At 56.7% G+C, this 20,987-nt stretch overlaps 1 protein-coding gene across 2 annotated transcripts in view; it reads left to right on the top strand.

Annotated features, from left to right (window-relative positions):
• Positions 1-20,987, top strand: part of SPEG (striated muscle enriched protein kinase) — a 155,825-nt gene that overhangs the window by 108,581 nt on the left and 26,257 nt on the right. For both annotated transcript variants that reach the window (XM_076066040.1, XM_076066041.1), the window contains exons 3-13: positions 11,419-13,412; positions 13,532-13,690; positions 14,278-14,463; positions 14,980-15,176; positions 15,601-15,689; positions 15,959-16,131; positions 16,264-16,524; positions 17,787-17,945; positions 18,960-19,146; positions 19,407-19,633; positions 19,755-19,874. In XM_076066040.1, coding sequence (XP_075922155.1) covers positions 11,419-13,412; positions 13,532-13,690; positions 14,278-14,463; positions 14,980-15,176; positions 15,601-15,689; positions 15,959-16,131; positions 16,264-16,524; positions 17,787-17,945; positions 18,960-19,146; positions 19,407-19,633; positions 19,755-19,874 — 3,752 coding nt within the window. The remainder of the gene's footprint in view (positions 1-11,418; positions 13,413-13,531; positions 13,691-14,277; positions 14,464-14,979; positions 15,177-15,600; positions 15,690-15,958; positions 16,132-16,263; positions 16,525-17,786; positions 17,946-18,959; positions 19,147-19,406; positions 19,634-19,754; positions 19,875-20,987) is intronic.

The raw sequence follows: 20,987 nt of genomic DNA, 5'->3' as shown, positions 1-20,987 counted from the left end.
GACACAGCATTACTCAGTGAGACACAGCATCACTCACAGTGAGACACAGCGTCACTCACAGTTAGACACAGCGTCACTCACAATGAGACACAGCATCACTCACAGTGAGACACAGCATCACTCAGTGAGACACAGCGTCAATTACAGTGAGACACAGCATCACTCACAATGAGACACAGCATCACTCACAGTGAGACACAGCATCACTCACAGTGAGACACAGCATCACTCAGTGAGACACAGCGTCACTTACAGTGAGACACAGCGTCACTCACAATGAGACACAGCATCACTCACAGTGAGACACAGCATCACTCACAATGAGACACAGCATCACTCACAGTGAGACACAGCATCACTCACAGTGAGACACAGCATCACTCACAGTGAGACACAGCATCACTCACAATGAGACACAGCATCACTCACAGTGAGACACAGCATCACTCACAGTGAGACACAGCGTCACTCAGTGAGACACAGCATCACTCACAATGAGACACATCGTCACTCAAAGTGAGACACAGCGTCACTCACAGTGATACACAGCATCACTCACAGTGAGACACAGCATCACTCACAGTGAGACAGCATCACTCACAGTGAGACACAGCGTCACTCACAGTGAGACACAGCGTCACTTAAAATGAGACACAGTGTCACTTACAGTGAGAAACAGCATCATTCATAGTGAGACACAGCATCACTCACAATGAGACACAGCATCACTCACAGTGAGACACAGCATCACTCACAGTGAGACACAGCATCAGTCACAGTGAAACAGCATCACTCACAGTGAGACACAGCGTCACTCACAGTGAGACACAGCGTCACTCACAGTTAGACACAGCGTCACTCACAATGAGACACAGCATCACTCACAGTGAGACACAGCATCACTCAGTGAGACACAGCGTCACTTACAGTGAGACACAGCATCACTCACAATGAGACACAGCATCACTCACAGTGAGACACAGCATCACTCACAGTGAGACACAGCATCACTCAGTGAGACACAGCGTCACTTACAGTGAGACACAGCGTCACTCACAATGAGACACAGCATCACTCACAGTGAGACACAGCATCACTCAGTGAGACACAGCGTCACTTACAGTGAGACAGCGTCACTCACAATGAGACACAGCATCACTCACAGTGAGACACAGCGTCACTCACAATGAGACACAGCATCACTCACAGTGAGACACAGCGTCACTTACAGTGAGACACAGCGTCACTCACAATGAGACACAGCATCACTCACAGTGAGACACAGCGTCACTCACAATGAGACACAGCATCACTCACAGTCAGACACAGCATCACTCACAGTGAGACACAGCATCACACAGTGAGACACAGCGTCACTTACAGTGAGACACAGCGTCACTCACAATGAGACACAGCGTCACTCACAATGAGACACAGCATCACTCACAGTGAGACACAGCGTCACACACAATGAGACACAGCATCACTCACAGTGAGACACAGCATCACTCACAATGAGACACAGCATCACTTACACTGAGACACAGCATCACTCACAGTGAGACACAGCGTCACACACAATGAGACACAGCATCACTCACAGTGAGACACAGCATCACTTACAATGAGACAGCATCACTCACAGTGAGACACAGCATCACTTACAGTGAGACACAGCATCACTCAGTGAGACACAGCTTCACTCACAGTGAGACACAGCGTCAATCAGTGAGACACAGCATCACTCAGTGAGACACAGCATTACTCAGTGAGACACAGCATCACTCAGTGAGACACAGCATCACTCACAGTGAGACAGCGTCACTCACAGTGAGACACAGCTTCACTCACAGTGAGACACAGCTTCACTCACAGTGAGACACAGCATCACTCACAGTGAGACAAAGCATCACTCACAGTGAGACAGCGTCACTCACAGTGAGACACAGCTTCACTCACAGTGAGACAAAGCGTCATTCACAGTGAGACAGCGTCACTCACAGCGAGACACAGCATCACTCACAGCGAGACACAGCGTCACTCACAGTGAGACACAGCGTCACTCAGTGAGACACAGCGTCACTCAGTGAGACACAGCACCACTCACAGTGAGACACAGCATCACTCGCAGTTAGACACAGCATCACTCGCAGTGAGACACAGCGTCACTTGCAGTGAGACACAGCATCACTCACAATGAGACACAGCGTCACTCACAGTAAGACACAGCGTCACTCACAATGAGACACAGCATCACTTACAATGAGAAAGAGCGTCACTCACAGTGAGACACAGCATCACTCACAGTGAGACACAGCATCACTCATAGTAAGACACAACATCACTTACAATGAGACACAGCATCACTCAGTGGGACACAGCTTCACTCACAGTGAGACACAGCATCACTCACAGTGAGACACAGCGTCACTCACAGTGAGACACAGCGTCACTCAGTGAGACACAGCGTCACTCAGTGAGACACAGCACCACTCACAGTGAGACACAGCATCACTCGCAATTAGACACAGCATCACTCGCAGTGAGACACAGCGTCACTTGCAGTGAGACACAGCATCACTCACAATGAGACACAGCGTCACTCACAGTAAGACACAGCGTCACTCACAATGAGACACAGCATCACTTACAATGAGAAAGAGCGTCACTCACAGTGAGACACAGCATCACTCACAGTGAGACACAGCATCACTCATAGTAAGACACAACATCACTTACAATGAGACACAGCATCACTCAGTGAGACACAGCTTCACTCACAGTGAGACACAGCATCACTCACAGTGAGACACAGCGTCACTCACAATGAGACACAGCGTCACTCACAGTGAGACATAGCTTCACTCACAGTGAGACACAGCATTCACTAACAGTGAGACACAGCATCACTCACAGTAAGACACAGCGTCACTCAGAATCAGACACAGCGTCACTCACAGTGAGACACAGCGTCACTCACAGTGAGACACAGCACCACTCACAGTGAGACACAGCACCACTCACAGTGAGACACAGCACCACTCACAATCAGACACAGCGTCACTCACAGTGAGACACAGCATCACTCACAGTGAGACACAGCGTCACTCACAATGAGACACAGCGTCACTCACAGTGAGACACAGCGTCACTCACAGTGAGACACAGCATCACTCAGTGAGACACAGCATCACTCAGTGAGACAAAGCGTCACTCACAGCTAGACACAGCATCACTCACAGTGAGACACAGCATCACTCACAGTGAGACACAGCATCACTCACAATGTGACACAGCATCACTCACAGTGAGACAGCATCACTCAAAGTGAGACACACCGTCACTCACAGTGAGATACAGCATCACACACAGTTAGAAACAGCATCACTCAGTGAGACACAGCATCACTCACAGTGAGACACAGCATCACTTACAATGAGACAGCATCACTCACAGTGAGACAGCGTCACTCAGAGTGAGACACAGCATCACTCAGTGAGACACTGCTTCACTCACAGTGAGACACAGCATCACTCACAGTGAGACACAGCGTCACTCAGTGAGACACAGCATCACTCAGTGAGACACAGCATTACTCAGTGAGACACAGCATCACTCACAGTGAGACACAGCGTCACTCACAGTTAGACACAGCGTCACTCACAATGAGACACAGCATCACTCACAGTGAGACACAGCATCACTCAGTGAGACACAGCGTCAATTACAGTGAGACACAGCATCACTCACAATGAGACACAGCATCACTCACAGTGAGACAGCATCACTCACAGTGAGACACAGCGTCACTCAGTGAGACACAGCATCACTCAGTGAGACACAGCATTACTCAGTGAGACACAGCATCACTCACAGTGAGACACAGCGTCACTCACAGTTAGACACAGCGTCACTCAGTGAGACACAGCATCACTCACAATGAGACAAAGCGTCACTCAAAGTGAGACACAGCGTCACTCACAGTGATACACAGCATCACTCACAGTGAGACACAGCATCACTCACAGTGAGACAGCATCACTCACAGTGAGACACAGCGTCACTCACAGTGAGACACAGCGTCACTTACAATGAGACACAGTGTCACTTACAGTGAGAAACAGCATCATTCATAGTGAGACACAGCGTCACTCACAATGAGACACAGCATCACTCACAGTGAGACACAGCATCACTCACAGTGAGACACAGCATCACTCACAGTGAGACACAGCGTCACTCAGTGAGACACAGCATCACTCACAATGAGACACAGCGTCACTCAAAGTGAGACACAGCGTCACTCACAGTGATACACAGCATCACTCACAGTGAGACACAGCATCACTCACAGTGAGACAGCATCACTCACAGTGAGACACAGCGTCACTCACAGTGAGACACAGCGTCACTTACAATGAGACACAGTGTCAATTACAGTGAGAAACAGCATCATTCATAGTGAGACACAGCATCACTCACAATGAGACACAGCATCACTCACAGTGAGACACAGCATCACTCACAGTGAGACACAGCATCAGTCACAGTGAAACAGCATCACTCACAGTGAGACACAGCGTCACTCACAGTGAGACACAGCGTCACTCACAGTTAGACACAGCGTCACTCACAGTGAGACACAGCGTCACTCACAGTGAGACACAGCATCACTCAGTGAGACACAGCGTCACTTACAGTGAGACACAGCATCACTCACAATGAGACACAGCATCACTCACAGTGAGACACAGCATCACTCACAGTGAGACACAGCATCACTCAGTGAGACACAGCGTCACTTACAGTGAGACACAGCGTCACTCACAATGAGACACAGCATCACTCACAGTGAGACACAGCATCACTCAGTGAGACACAGCGTCACTTACAGTGAGACAGCGTCACTCACAATGAGACACAGCATCACTCACAGTGAGACACAGCGTCACTCACAATGAGACACTGCATCACTCAAAGTGAGACACAGCGTCACTTACAGTGAGACACAGCGTCACTCACAATGAGACACAGCATCACTCACAGTGAGACACAGCGTCACTCACAATGAGACACAGCATCACTCACAGTGAGACACAGCATCACTCACAGTGAGACACAGCATCACTCAGTGAGACACAGCGTCACTTACAGTGAGACACAGCGTCACTCACAATGAGACACAGCATCACTCACAGTGAGACACAGCGTCACTCACAATGAGACACAGCATCACTCACAGTGAGACACAGCATCACTCACAGTGAGACACAGCGTCACTCACAATGAGACACAGCATCACTCAAAGTGAGACACAGCATCACTCACAGTGAGACACAGCATCACTCAGTGAGACACAGCGTCACTTACAGTGAGACACAGCGTCACTCACAATGAGACACAGCATCACTCACAGTGAGACACAGCGTCACTCACAATGAGACACAGCATCACTCACAGTGAGACACAGCGTCACTTACAGTGAGACACAGCGTCACTCACAATGAGACACAGCATCACTCACAGTGAGACACAGCGTCACTCACAATGAGACACAGCATCACTCACAGTGAGACACAGCATCACTCACAGTGAGACACAGCATCACTCAGTGAGACACAGCGTCACTTACAGTGAGACACAGCGTCACTCACAATGAGACACAGCATCACTCACAGTGAGACACAGCGTCACTCACAATGAGACACAGCATCACTCACAGTGAGACACAGCATCACTCACAGTGAGACACAGCATCACTCACAGTGAGACACAGCATCACTCACAGTGAGACACAGCATCACTCACAGTGAGACACAGCGTCACTCACAGTGAGACACAGCATCACTCACAGTGAGACACAGCATCACTCACAATGAGACACAGCATCACTCACAGTGAGACACAGCATCACTCACAGTGAGACACAGCGTCACTCAGTGAGACACAGCATCACTCACAGTGAGACACAGCGTCACTCACAGTGAGACACAGCGTCACTCACAGTGAGACACAGCATCACTCACAGTGAGACACAGCATCACTCACAATGAGACACAGCATCACTCACAGTGAGACACAGCATCACTCAAAGTGAGACACAGCATCACTCACAGTGAGACACAGCATCACTCACAGTGAGACACAGCATCACTCACAATGAGACACAGCATCACTCACAGTGAGACACAGCATCACTCACAATGAGACACAGCGTCACTCAAAGTGAGACACAGCGTCACTCACAGTGAGACACAACATCACTCACAGTGAGACAGCATCACTCACAGTGAGACACAGCGTCACTCACAGTGAGACACAGCATCACTCACAGTGAGACACAGCATCACTCACAGTGAGACACAGTATTACTCGCAGTTAGACACAGCATCACTCGCAGTGAGACAGCATCACTCACAGTGAGACACAGCGTCACTCACAATCAGACACAGCGTCACTCACAGTGAGACACAGCGTCACTCACAGTGAGACACAGCGTCACTCAAAACGAGGCACAGCATCACTCACAGTGAGACACAGCATCACTTACAGTGAGACACAGCATCACTCACAGTAAGACACAGCATCACTCACAGTGAGACACAGCATCACTCACAGTGAGACACAGCATCACTCACAGTGAGACACAGCATCATTCGCAGTTAGACACAGCATCACTCGCAGTGAGACACAGCGTCACTCGCAGTGAGACACAGCATCACTCACAATGAGACACAGCGTCACTCACAGTAAGACACAGCGTCACTCACAATGAGACACAGCATCACTTACACTGAGACACAGCGTCACTCACAGTGAGACACAGCGTCACCCACAATGAGACAGCATCACTTACAATGAAACAGCATCACTCACAGTGAGACACAGCGTCACTCACAGTGAGACACAGCATCACTCAGTGAGACACAGTTTCACTCACAGTGAGACACAGCATCACTGACAGTGAGACACAGCGACACTCATTGAGACACAGCATCACTCATTGAGACACAGCATTACTCAGTGAGACACAGTGTCACTTACAGTGAAACACAGCATCACAGTGAGACGCAGCATCACTCACAATGAGACACAGCATCACTCACAGTGAGACACAGCATCACTTACAGTGAGACACAGCGTCACTCAGTGAGACACAGCATCACTCAATGAGACAGCATTACTCAGTGAGACACAGCATCACTCACAGTGAGACACAGCATCACTCACAGTGAGACACAGCATCACTAACAGTGAGACACAGCATCACTAACAGTGAGACACAGAATCACTAACAGTGAGACACAGCATCACTCACAGTAAGACACAGCGTCACTCACAGTGAGACACAGCATCACTCACAGTGAGACACAGCGTCACTCACAGCGAGACACAGCATCACTCACAGCAAGACACAGCATCACTCACAGCGAGACACATCGTCAGTCAGTGAGACACAGCATCACTCACAGTGAGACACAGCGTTACTCACAGTGAGACACAGCGTCACTCAGTGAGACACAGCGTCACTCAGTGAGACACAGCATCACTCACAGTGAGACACAGCATCACTCACAGTGAGACACAGCGTCACTCAGAATGAGACACAGCATCACTTACAATGAGACACAGCATCACTCACAGTCAGACACAGCATCACTTACAGTGAGACACAGCATCACTCAGTGAGACACAGCTTCACTCACAGTGAGACACAGCATCACTCACAGTGAGACACAGCGTCACTCACAATGAGACAGCGTCACTCACAGTTAGACACAGCGTCACTCACAATGAGACACAGCATCACTTACACTGAGACACAGCGTCACTCACAGTCAGACACAGCGTCACCCACAATGAGACACAGCATCACTTGCAATGAGACAGCATCACTCACAGTGAGACACAGCGTCACTCACAGTGAGACACAGCATCACTCACAGTGAGACACAGCATCACTCACAATCAGACACAGCATCACTCACAGTAAGACACAACATCACTCACAGTGAGACACAGCATCACTCACAGTGAGACACAGCATCACTCGCAGTTAGACACAGCATCACTCGCAGTGAGACACAGCGTCACTCGCAGTGAGACACAGCATCACTCACAATGAGACACAGCGTCACTCACAATGAGACACAGCATCACTTACACTGAGACACAGTGTCACTCACAGTGAACCACAGCGTCACCCACAATGAGACACAGCATCACTTACAATGAGACAGCATCACTTACAGTGAGACACAGCGTCACTCACAGTGAGACACAGCATCACTCAGTGAGACACAGCTTCACTCACAGTGAGACACAGCATCACTCACAGTGAGACACAGCATCACTCACAGTCAGACACAGCGTTACTCAGTGAGACACAGCATCACTCATTGAGACACAGCATCACTCATTCAGACAGCATTGCTCAGTGAGACACAGCATCACTCACAGTGAGACACAGCTTCACTCACAGTGAGACACAGCATCACTCACAGTGAGACACAGCATCACTCACAGTGAGACACAGCGTCACTCACAGTGAGACACAGCGTCACTCACAATGAGACACAGCATCACTCACAGTGAGACACAGTGTCACTCACAATCAGACACAGCGTCACTCACAGTGAGACACAGCGTCACTCACATTGAGACACAGTGTCATTCACAATGAGACACAGGATCACTCAGTGAGACAGAGCATCACTCAGTGAGACACAGCATCACTCACAATGAGACACAGCATCACTCAGTGAGACACAGCATCACTCACAGTGAGACACAGCATCACTCACAGTGAGACACAGTATCACTCACAATGAGACAGCATCACTCAGAGTGAGACACAGCATCACTCACAGTGAGACACAACATTACTCAGTGAGACACAGCGTCACTAACAGCGAGACACAGCGTCACTCACAGTGAGACACAGCATCACTTACAGTGAGACACAGCATCACTCACAGTGAGACACAGCATCACTCACAATGAGACAGCATCACTCACAGTGAGACACAGCATCACTCACAGTGAGACACAGCATCACTCACAGTGAGACACAGCATTACTCAGTGAGACACAGCGTCACTAACAGCGAGACACAGCGTCACTCACAGTGAGACACAGCGTCACTCACAGTGAGACACAGCGTCACTCACAATGAGACACAGCGTCACTCACAATGAGACACAGCGTCACTCACAATGAGACACAGCATCACTCACAGTGAGACACAGCATCACTCACAGTGAGACACAGCATCACTCACAATCAGACACAGCATCACTCACAATCAGACACAGCGTCACTCACAGTGAGACACAGCGTCACTCACAGTGAGACACAGCATCACTCACAGTGAGACACAGCATCACTCACAGTGAGACACAGCATCACTCACAGTGAGACACAGCATCACTCACAATCAGACACAGCGTCACTCACAGTGAGACACAGCATCACTCACAGTGAGACACAGCGTCACTCACAATCAGACACAGCGTCACTCACAGTGAGACACAGCGTCACTCACATTGAGACACAGCGTCATTCACAATGAGACACAGCATCACTCAGTGAGATAGAGCATCACTCAGTGAGACACAGCATCACTCACAATGAGACACAGCATGACTCACAGTGAGACACACATCACTCACAGTGAGACACAGCATCACTCACAATGAGACAGCATCACTCACAGTGAGACACAGCATCACTTACAGTGAGACACAGCATCACTCACAGTGAGTCACAGCATCACTCACAGTGAGACAGCATCACTCACAGTGAGACACAGCATCACTCACAGTGAGACACAGCATCACTCACAGTGAGACACAACATTACTCAGTGAGACACAGCGTCACTAATAGTGAGACACAGCATTACTCACAGTGAGACACAGCGTCACTCACAGTGAGACACAGCGTCACTCACAATGAGACGCAGCGTCACTCACAATGAGACACAGCGTCACTCACAATGAGACACAGCATCACTCACAGTGAGACACAGCATCACTCACAGTGAGACACAGCATCACTCACAATCAGACACAGCATCACTCACAATCAGACACAGCGTCTCTCACAGTGAGACACAGCGTCACTCACAGTGAGACACAGCATCACTCACAGGGAGACACACATCACTCACAGTGAGACACAGCGTCACTCACAATGAGACACAGCATCACTCACAGTGAGACACAGCATCACTCACAGTGAGACACAGCATCACTCACAATCAGACACAGCGTCACTCACAGTGAGACACAGCGTCACTCACATTGAGACACAGCGTCATTCACAATGAGACACAGCATCACTCAGTGAGACAGAGCATCACTCAGTGAGCCACAGCATCACTCACAATGAGACACAGCATCACTCAGTGAGACACAGCATCACTCACAGTGAGACAGAGCATCACTCACAGTGAGACACAGCATCACTCACAGTGAGACACAGCGTCACTCACAGTGAGACACAGCATCACTCACAGGGAGACACACATCACTCACAGTGAGACACAGCGTCACTCACAATGAGACACAGCATCACTCACAGTGAGACACAGCATCACTCACAGTGAGACACAGCATCACTCACAATCAGACACAGCGTCACTCACAGTGAGACACAGCGTCACTCACATTGAGACACAGCGTCATTCACAATGAGACACAGCATCACTCAGTGAGACAGAGCATCACTCAGTGAGCCACAGCATCACTCACAATGAGACACAGCATCACTCAGTGAGACACAGCATCACTCACAGTGAGACAGAGCATCACTCACAGTGAGACACAGCATCACTCACAATGAGACAGCATCACTCACAGTGAGACACAGCATCACTCACAGTGAGACACAGCATTACTCAGTGAGACACAGCGTCACTAACAGCGAGACACAGCGTCAATCACAGTGAGACACAGCATCACTTACAGTGAGACACAGCATCACTCACAGTGAGACACAGCATCACTCACAATGAGACAGCATCACTCACAGTGAGACACAGCATCACTCACAGTGAGACACAGCATTACTCAGTGAGACACAGCGTCACTAACAGCGAGACACAGCATCACTCACAGTGAGACACAGCATTACTCACAGTGAGACACAGCGTCACTCACAGTGAGACACAGCGTCACTCACAATGAGACACAGCGTCACTCACGAGACACAGCATCACTCACAGTGAGACACAGCATCACTCACAGTGAGACACAGCATCACTCACAATCAGACACAGCGTCACTCACAGTGAGACACAGCATCACTCACAATCAGACACAGCGTCACTCACAGTGAGACACAGCATCACTCACAGTGAGACACAGCATCACTCACAGTGGTGCTCATCATTGCTCCGCATCTCGCGTGTGCATAGTTCGACCCCAGGAAACGGCGCCGTGGAGCCGGAGCAGCAACAACAACAACAACGACAACAACAACAACAACAACAACGACAACAACAACGACAACAACAACAAGAACAAAGGGGCTCCTCCCGCCCCAAGGCCACCGTTCACGGCCTCCCTCTGGGCCCCGCTGCAGACGCGACCCCTCCCCGGGCCCCGGCGACCCCGGAGCCGCCCCGCGAGGCCGCCCCGCAGGGCAGCGGGGAGGAGGCTCCGCAGCGAGGGGCCGAAGCGATGGCCGACGCGGGCCCCGGGCAGCCTCTCGCCTCGCGCCCCGGCGCGAGGCGAGAGGCGGCCAGGGACGCGGCCGCCGTCCGCAAGGAACAGCGCTTCCTCGAGAAGGTGCAGGAGAAGCTCAAGATCCCCGAGTGGCGCAGGTCGCAGCTGTCGTCCGCCTTCCAGCAACGGCGGAACATGTTTGAGCAGTCGGGCACGGACCTCAAGTCGCTCTTCGCGTCCGGCAGGAGTCAGTCCGTGGACCACCTGCCCGGCGTGGGGGCGAGGGGCAGGGCGCCCCTCCCCGCGCGCCCCTTCACGCCTCTCCCCCTGCGCGGGGAGGCGCGGGGAGACGCCGCCGCCGGCGCTTTCGAGAGGAGAGTCGAGTTCAAACTGCGCTCAAAGTCCGCGTCCGTGGACGAGCGGCCCAAGGAGCCGCGCGCGGCGGCCGCTGGCGACTTGGGGCTGAAGATCTCGGAGGAGCTGCAGAGGATCCGCAGCACGTCTCTGGTGCTGCGGGGGATCAAGACGAAGGTGGCAGCCGGCTCTTCCCTCCTCGACATCGGACCCCCCATCAAGCCCGAGCCGCTACGCGAGTCTCCCTCCGAGAGATCCCGCCCCTCCGAGGGCAGGGAAGATGGAGAAGAGGCGGCGCTTTTGGAAAGGAATAGAACGCGAGAGCAACAGCAGCAGCAGACGCATCATCAGCAGCAGAAACAGCAGCGGGATAATGGCATGAGGATTCCCGCACCAGCACTGCCTGCCCAGGAGGCTACACGAATGGAGAGACAGGGGGCCCAAACCAAGGGGCTGAGCCACGTGGCTCCACAAATCCGTGTCCCTTGCACTGAGCAACCGAGAATTGGGGCAACCGACTCGGCTGTCTCTGCTGCCAATTCCACGTCGGCGAAAGTGCAGCAGCAGCAGCAGCAACACCAACAACAGAAGCCCCAACCGCAGCGGCAGGAGATCACAGAGACGTGGGTGTCCCCCCCAAGCAACCTTGGGGGGGAATCCAGAGGAGACCTCCACGCAGGTGCAGTGAACATTTGCATTGAAAACGTGGATGTGACGATGCAGAGAGAGACACCGAAGGAGAGAGGAGCAGAGAGCGGGGCCCCTGAGGTCGGGTTTGTCGAGGCCTCGCTGGCCGACGAGCCCACGGAGGTCGAGCAGAGTGGGGCGGGCAAGGTGGCGCTTTGTGAAGAGGTCAAGGACGAGGCAATGGCTGCTGCCATCGGTGGCAACTCAGACATGAAGAGAATTGCTTCATATCAAGCCGAAGTGGAAAGAGAGTTCGTCCAGCGACGGGAAAAGGAGCTGCGGAGACGCTTAGAGAGGCAGCACGAGGAGAGGGAGGCTGGAGAACGACGGGAAGAGGAGGAGCGGAGACGCTTACAGAGGCAGGAGGCTGTAGCGGCGAATCATGGGAGAGGCGACATCACGCAAAGCGCCCCAGCCGAGCGGTCATCACCGAAGGAGGAGCGGCGAATTGACATCACCGTCCTGGCTGCTGCTCCTGGTGGTCCCCCCACGTCTCCTCGGTTCCCCGCAGTGGGTCGAGGAGACGTTGGGGCGCAGCTGCTGGCTGTCGATGCGCCAGATGAGCAGGGCCGAGCGGAGGAGTTCAGATCTAACATTTCTTCTCCAAAGAGAGCCACCAGGTGCAAGCGCTACGCCACCAAGGGCACGCGGCGCAAGACCGTGTTTCTGATGGGCTCTGGGAACCATCTGGAAGTGGACAATGGTAAATGACCTCGGCCCCACGGAGCCACACACCACCCACAAGATTACCTTTGCTCCCCCGAATTTGTGCTCGGCGGTGCTCAAGGTGATGTGCATCCCACGATCCTGTGCTACCCACAGATTCCAACTCCGAGGAGGAGGAGGATGAAGGGGAGATGTCCCCTGCGGAGGATGAACTCGAGGAGCCCAGATTCGAGCAGCCGCTCAGGGACGTGGAGGCCACAGACGGGTCCCCGGCCGTGCTCGAGTGCGTCGTCAGCGGCTACCCGACTCCAGCGGGTACCAGCACGCACCATCACAACACCATCACGGCACCATCACAACACCAGCATGGTACCAGCACGGCACCATCACAATACCATCACGGCACCATCACAACACCAGCATGGTACCAGCACGGCACCATCACAACACAATCATGGTACCATCACAACACCATCACGGCACCATCACAACACCATCACGGCATCAGCACGGCACCATTGACGGCACCATGATCTTTGTTCCGTTTTGGACACCGGGAAATGTTTAAACAAAACAACTTTCCACGAGATGATGTATTATTATTATTATGGCGGCGGAGATAACAGGTGACGAACGCGACCGCTGCGCGCATCGCTTACACCCGTGGCCGGGTCTGCCAGGTGAGCAGAGCGAGAAACCCCATCCCCGTTGTCACGCGGCTCAGGGCCGCAAGCCCACGGTGCAACACCGCCTCTGAGAAAACAGACCAAAGTTCCTCAGGAGACAGAACCGCTGCACTCTTCATCCCCCCGCCCCCGACCCCCACCTCGCCAGCGGCGTGCGCACAACGCTCTCCGCTACTCGGTTCCGCCATCTCGCCCTCCGCCCGTTGCCGCCCACAGTGCAGTGGAGGAACGGGGACGAGGGCGTGGGACCCGGGGAGCGGTGGTGCGCGGGCAGCGAGGAGCGGCGCCACTGGCTGCGCCTGGAGGCCGCGCGACCCGGCGACGCGGGCCTCTTCTCCGTCACCGCCTCCAACGAAGTGGGCGTCACGGGCAGCAGCGCCTTCCTCACCGTCGTCGCGCCAGGTACGCCTGCAGCCTGCCTCTCCCGTCACAGGAGCGGGGAGTTTTCATCCGTTGGCTCGGGGCGACTCGGCGCAAGGGCGCTGAAATTTAATCAAGCAGAGCAGCGTGTGGAGGAGAGTTTCCAATCAGCGCGTACCGCGGGGGTTTGATCTGTGGGTCTGAAATACGAACAAAAAAAATGAAACGAAAACAGAAAAGTTCCTAAAGAAGCAATGGAGAGGTGCATGCTGGGAATTATACTGAGAGGAACACTTGGAACAGGGAACATCGACAGATTTCGTCAAGTGGGGTTAGGTCGCAAATATTCCTCGGCGGGATGAGACTGATGACAGAATGGTAATCAAGAAGGGAACACACCCCAACGTTAGCACGTGTGCAGAAGAGAGACGGCCCGCAGCGTAACAGGACCATGAAGAATAGTGATGGCATGGAGATGCCTTAATCAAGCAGTGGATAAACCATGGCTTATGGCGACGGTGATGATCGTTTAAAACACGCGTCCATCGTCTTTCTCAGCCGGCTGCGCGGTGCCAGCGTCACGAGCGGAGCCTCCGCCCAACCCCGCAGCGGTCGTGAAGGGTGGGCGCCCTGCAGGAGACACGGGCATCCTGCCCGAGGACAGGGCCCACTTCGGCCGGGGCGAGGGGCCGCTCGGGGCCTCCGGGGCACGGCCCGTGAGCCCCGCGGCTCTCCCCACCCCCCCCGCGTTCGAGGTGAGTGGAGCCCAGGTCCTGAGGCTGCGTCCACGTGGCATTTGGTTGAACTCGTATATCGTTACCGCTTTTTGCTACAATTGTTCTGCTTGTGTTATCGTTGTTGTTATTATGTCGCGATACGAAGACATTTTTATTCGGAAGTCTCACAGAAAACCAACCGTATAACGATCACTCCACGTCCGAGAACGGCCACTGAGGAGAGATGTCGTCACAGACTACAGAGGTCCTTTCAATTGGGGGCTATCGTGACCCGGTGCACCTCATCACATTATAGCACTCACACTGATCACCCATTCAGGTTTACAGATATTTCTTTCCAGTCTGGTGACCAGGCTGAGCTCATCAACTCACGAAGCACCAGATCCCCATGTTAACCGGGGGGCGGACGAACGCGAATCCCAACACAAGTCTGTGCCCGCAGGACGCACTGCTGGATCAGGCGGTGGCGCAGGGCTACGACGCGGAGTTCAGTGCGCGGGTGTCCGGGCGGCCCCAGCCGAGCATCACATGGTAGGAGGAGGTGGCCACACGAGCCGTCACCGCCACCACAAATTTACGCGTAGTTTTTGTTTTTTTACGCGCCATTATTTCGAAACGTTGCGAAACGCTGGTCGGTCACGTGCGCTGGCCGTCGCGGGCAAGGGACGGACGGCTTGACGGGACACAGTTGAAGCCGGCTCGAGATGCGGTCGTCTCTAAATATCCACGGAAATGTTCACTGCGGCGGCGTGATGGGCGACTTGCCGTGACCTCCTCCGCCCCTCGCCGGGACCCCGCAGGTTAAAGGACGGGGAGGCTGTGATCCTGGGCGGCCGGATCCGGGCGCGGGAGACCGAGGGCGTGGTGACGCTCACGCTGCTCAAAGTGGAGGCCACGGACGCGGGCACCTACACGTGCCGCGCTCACGGCATGGCCGGGGTCAGCCAGAGCCACGCGTTCCTGCGTGTCACAGGTGCTGCTCGCGGGGGTGAGGGGGGGAAGGTGTGGGGGGGGAGTGGGGCAAGGGCGGCCAGACAAGGGGTGTGGCCGAAACACAGTCCGATGCCCCGTGCCCTGCTGCACCTCTCCCTGCCGTGCCCTTCAGAGCCCCCCAGCGAGGAGGCCCTCGCCTTCCTCATGCCCCTGCGGCCCGCGAGCGCGCACGCGGGCGACGAGGTGCGACTGGAGTGCGCGGTGAGCGGGCCCCCCGACACGGACGTCGACTGGCTCAAGGACGGGCGCCTGGTGCAGCCCGCGCTGCTCAGCTGCAAGATGCACTTCGACGGGACGCGCTGCTGCCTCGTGGTGGCCTCGGTGCATGAGGACGACTCTGGAGTCTACTCGTGCAAGCTCAGCACCGCCAAGGGTGCCCCCCCCCGACCCCCATCCCTGATCCCACCATCCCACTCCCATCACAGCTCGGCACTCAAGGGGATCGAGGTCGGAATTCGAGTCTCATGCCAGGGGCCTGGAGCGCAATGTTTCAGCCTCTTGCTTCGATATTCTGCACGCACGACGAGCCCCTTGTGTATCTCCCGAAGGGGACACTGGGTTTTGGAAATGCTTCATTGGCTCGGTTTTCGCTTGGGTTGTGCCGTGCGTGGTTCTGTTTGTCGTGCACGCGAGCGGGGTTTCTTACCCCGTATCCCTGTGTGTGCTTTCTCTCTCCGCGTGCACTCTGTTACCGTGCTTGCCGTTGGCCTCCGCTGTGTGTGGTCTGTGTCCGCTCTGTACGTGCTGTGTGTGCACCGCGTGTGCTCTTTAATTGTTCCCTATGTGCTGCGTGTGCGGTGTGTACGCGCTGCGTGTGCTGCTTGTCGCCACGTGCCCGCGGTGGCGTGCCGCACCACGCACCTCGCTCCCCCGAACCACACGCCACGTGCCACGCCCCCCGCTCCCCGTGCCACACGCCACGTGCCACGCCCCCCGCTCCCCGTGCCACACGCCACGTGCCACACGCCACGCTCCCCGTGCCACACGCCACGTGCCACACGCCACGCTCCCCATGCCACACGCCACGTGCCACGCTCCCCGCTCCCCATGCCATGCTCCCCATGCCACACGCCACGCTCCCCATGCCACACGCCACGTGCCACGCTCCCCGCTCCCCATGCCACGCTCCCCATGCCACACGCCACGCTCCCCATGCCACACGCCACGTGCCACGCTCCCCGCTCCCCATGCCACGCTCCCCATTCCACGCTCCCCGTGCCACACGCCACGTGCCACACGCCACGTGCCACGCTCCCCGCTCCCCGCGCCACACGCCACGTGCCACACGCCACGCTCCCCGCTCCCCATGCCACGCTCCCCATGCCACACGCCAAGTGCCACACGCCACGTGCCACGCTCCCCGCTCCCCATGCCACGTGCCACGCTCCCCGCTCCCCGTGCCACACACCACGTGCCACGCCCCCCGCTCTCCATGCCACGCTCCCCGTGCCACACGCCACGCTCCCCGTGCCACACACCACGTGCCACGCTCCCCGCTCCCCATGCCACGCTCCCCATGCCACACGCCACGTGCCACACACCACGTGCCACGCTCCCCGCTCCCCATGCCACGCTCCCCGCGCCACACGCCACGTGCCACACGCCACGCTCCCCCATTCCCCACGCCCCGCACAGACGAGATCATGACCAGCGCGCAGCTGACCGTGACCCCGTCCCGGGAGCCGCTCTTCACCACCTGCCTGGGAGATGTGGACGTGATGGAGGGGCGCCCTGGGCGTCTCGACTGCAGAGTGAGCGGGAGCCCGGCGCCCACTGTGACCTGGTTCCACTACGGTGCGTGGAGCCCGACCTTCCCGCTCCCACGTGGCACAATCACATGCTCGCATACGCACGCCCCCCATCGTCTAGGGCAAGTTCAAGGTGAAGAGGTCATCAAAGCCATCGATGCCACCGCACACCGTGGCACGCCTTTCCTTGCCGCCGCTGCAAGCTGTAAGGTTGACACCAGCATCCGTGGCCTGCCCCAACCATTCGGGTCTTTCGTCGCCTACATCGACACCGCAGAGGGGTCCGTCATAGCGGACAAGTACCACGAATAAACATTTACAATATCGGCGCGCTCTTCAATAGCCCGTCGTGACGACACGGGCGGATACAGCAGCTCAATCAGTGTCCTGGGGGAATGGATCTTATTCAGAGCAGAAAGAGGGCGGAGACATTGACTACACTCGGAATTCCTGCGAGTTTGAAGTCGGCCTATTACACGATAGCGTTGCCGGTGTGGTACGGCTGTGTTCGTGATGATGGGGAGGCTTTGTCCTTGTACACCACTGGGAGCGCTATGCCTTCTGTATTATTTATCGGAGTTATTCCGCGGACAGGCCCGAGCAAATCACCATAAACGACGAAACCCCGCACGCGCGCATCGTTCGTGATACCGACTTGCTGCGCTGCGTTCTGCGAGTGCCTTGGCCGCCCTGCAGGTGCGTCGTGCCAAGGCGCCGTCACCGGCAGCTGCTGGGGCGGCTGCCCGTGGCTTGCCGGCCGCTGCGTCGGCGTTGCTTGTCGCGAGTGGCAGGTGGGCCGTCTCGCTCGCCGCGGGAGCCGACATGTAAATGAGACATCCCTGCGCGGATCGCGACTGTATTTTCGTACCGTTACATCCCCGCTGCGAGGCATCGCGTGCGTTCCAAGGGCGTGGGGGTGGGGGGCCGTGGGGGGGGGCCGTGGGGCTGCCGCCCTCCCTGCCTAAATGTAGCTACACGGGGCGCTCGGCGATGGGAGGTTCAAACGACGCGCGGCTGGTGCCGTGAGCCGCTCTCCCACCCACCTCCTCCACCCCCGCAGACCAGGAGCTGTGCGATTGCGAGGCGCTGCGGGTGCTGAGCGAGCGGGGGCTGCACTCGCTGCTGATCGCGCGCGTGAGCGCGGACGCCGAGGGGGAGTACGCGGCCGTGGCCTCGAACGCGCACGGCCGGGCGAGCTGCCGCGCCGAGCTCTACGTGGAGGAGCCGCGGCCGCTGCCCTCGCCCATGTGAGTGTCGCCCTCTCGCTCCGTCGCCTCGCTCACTGCCCGCGTGGCCTCGCCGAATTATCCCGCCGCCGCTGCCATCGTCGCCGCCGCCGCCACCACAACGTCGCGATTCGCTCGCCGTGGAAGAGCCCCGCGGAGTGGCGCTGCGAGCACTGTGATCGGGACTGTTATCGGCAGAGGGCGTGACTCGAGCCCAGCCCCCCCTCTCACACCTCGCCCCTCATCACCTCCGCGGATTCCCTCTCGACCCCTCGCCCCAGGGCGAAGCTGGAGAAAATGCCTTCAATCCCAGAGGAGCCGGAGCCGGACCCCGAGCCGGAGCTGTGCACCATGCCGGACTTCACCCGCCCGCTGCGCGACCAGGACGTGTCGGAGGGGGCTCGCGCCACCCTGGAGTGCCGGGTCACGGGCACCCCGCGGCCCACGGCCGCCTGGTACCACCACGGCGTGCGCCTGGAGCGCACGGCCACCATCAGCATGGCCGAGAGTGAGCAACGCAGCCCGCAACTTTTTCCGACGGAGTTCCCTGCCGGGCGCGGGTTCCCGGGAGCGCGTGCGAGGCGCCGCGGGTGCAGACCGTCGTGTGCGTGTGGGCGCGTGTGCGACAGAGAAAGACACCTTCTGCCTGATCGTCAAGCCGGCTTCGCGCGCCCACGGCGGCGTCTACAAATGCGTGGTCGCCAACAAAGTGGGCAAGGCCACCTCGTACGCGCATCTCTACGTCTCGGGTAGGGGGGTGGGCGGGGTGGGGGTGGGAGCGTTCCGTGCACGCACGCAGGGCTTTGACGCACCACGCGCCTCTTCTCTCGCACCCGGCATCGCCAACTTCCACCCACCCACATCTCCCCCCCCCCACCTTTCCCCCCCTACATCTCCCCCCCACATCCCCCCCCACATCTCTCCCCCCACATCTCCCCCCCCCACATCTCCCCCCCCACCTTTCCCCCCACCCACATCTCCCCCCCCCACATCTCCCCACCCCATCTCCCCCCCACATCTCTCCCCCCTCACATCTCCCCACCCCATCTCCCCCCCACATCTCCCCCCCCCCACATCCCCCCCACATCCCCCCCCACATCTCCCCCCCACATCTCCCCCCCCCACATCCCCCCCCCACATCCCCCCCCACATCCCCCCCCCCACATCCCCCCCCACATCTCCCCCCCCACATCTCCCCCCCCCACATCCCCCCCCACATCCCCCCCCCACATCCCCCCCCACATCTCCCCCCCCACATCTCCCCACCCCATCTCCCCCCCACATCCCCCCCCACATCTCCCCCCCACATCCCCCCCCCACATCCCCCCCCACATCTCCCCCCCCCACATCCCCCCCCACATCTCCCCCCCCACATCCCCCCCCCACATCCCCCCCCCACATCTCCCCACCCCATCTCCCCACCCCATCTCCCCACCCCATCTCCCCCCCACATCCCCCCCCACATCTACCCCCCCACATCTCCCCCCCCACATCCCCCCCCCACATCCCCCCCCACATCCCCCCCCCACATCCCCCCCCACATCTCCCCCCCACATCCCCCCCACATCCCCCCCCCACATCCCCCCCCACATCTCCCCCCCCACATCTCCCCACCCCATCTCCCCCCCACATCCCCCCCCACATCTCCCCCCCACATCCCCCCCCACATCCCCCCCACATCTCCCCCCCCACATCCCCCCCCACATCTCCCCCCCCACATCCCCCCCCCACATCTCCCCCCCCCACATCTCCCCCCCACATCCCCCCCCACATCTCCCCCCCACATCTTCCCCCCCCACATCCCCCCCCACATCTCCCCCCCCACATCCCCCCCCCACATCTCCCCACCCCATCTCCCCCCC

Source organism: Petromyzon marinus, chromosome 10 (assembly GCF_048934315.1).
Source record: "Petromyzon marinus isolate PM22_M1 ecotype Great Lakes invasive population chromosome 10, UKy_Petmar_22M1.pri1.0, whole genome shotgun sequence".
NCBI lineage: Eukaryota > Metazoa > Chordata > Hyperoartia > Petromyzontiformes > Petromyzontidae > Petromyzon > Petromyzon marinus.
The sequence above is the reverse complement of the archived record's forward strand: the minus strand, read 5'-3'. Positions and strand labels throughout refer to the sequence as shown.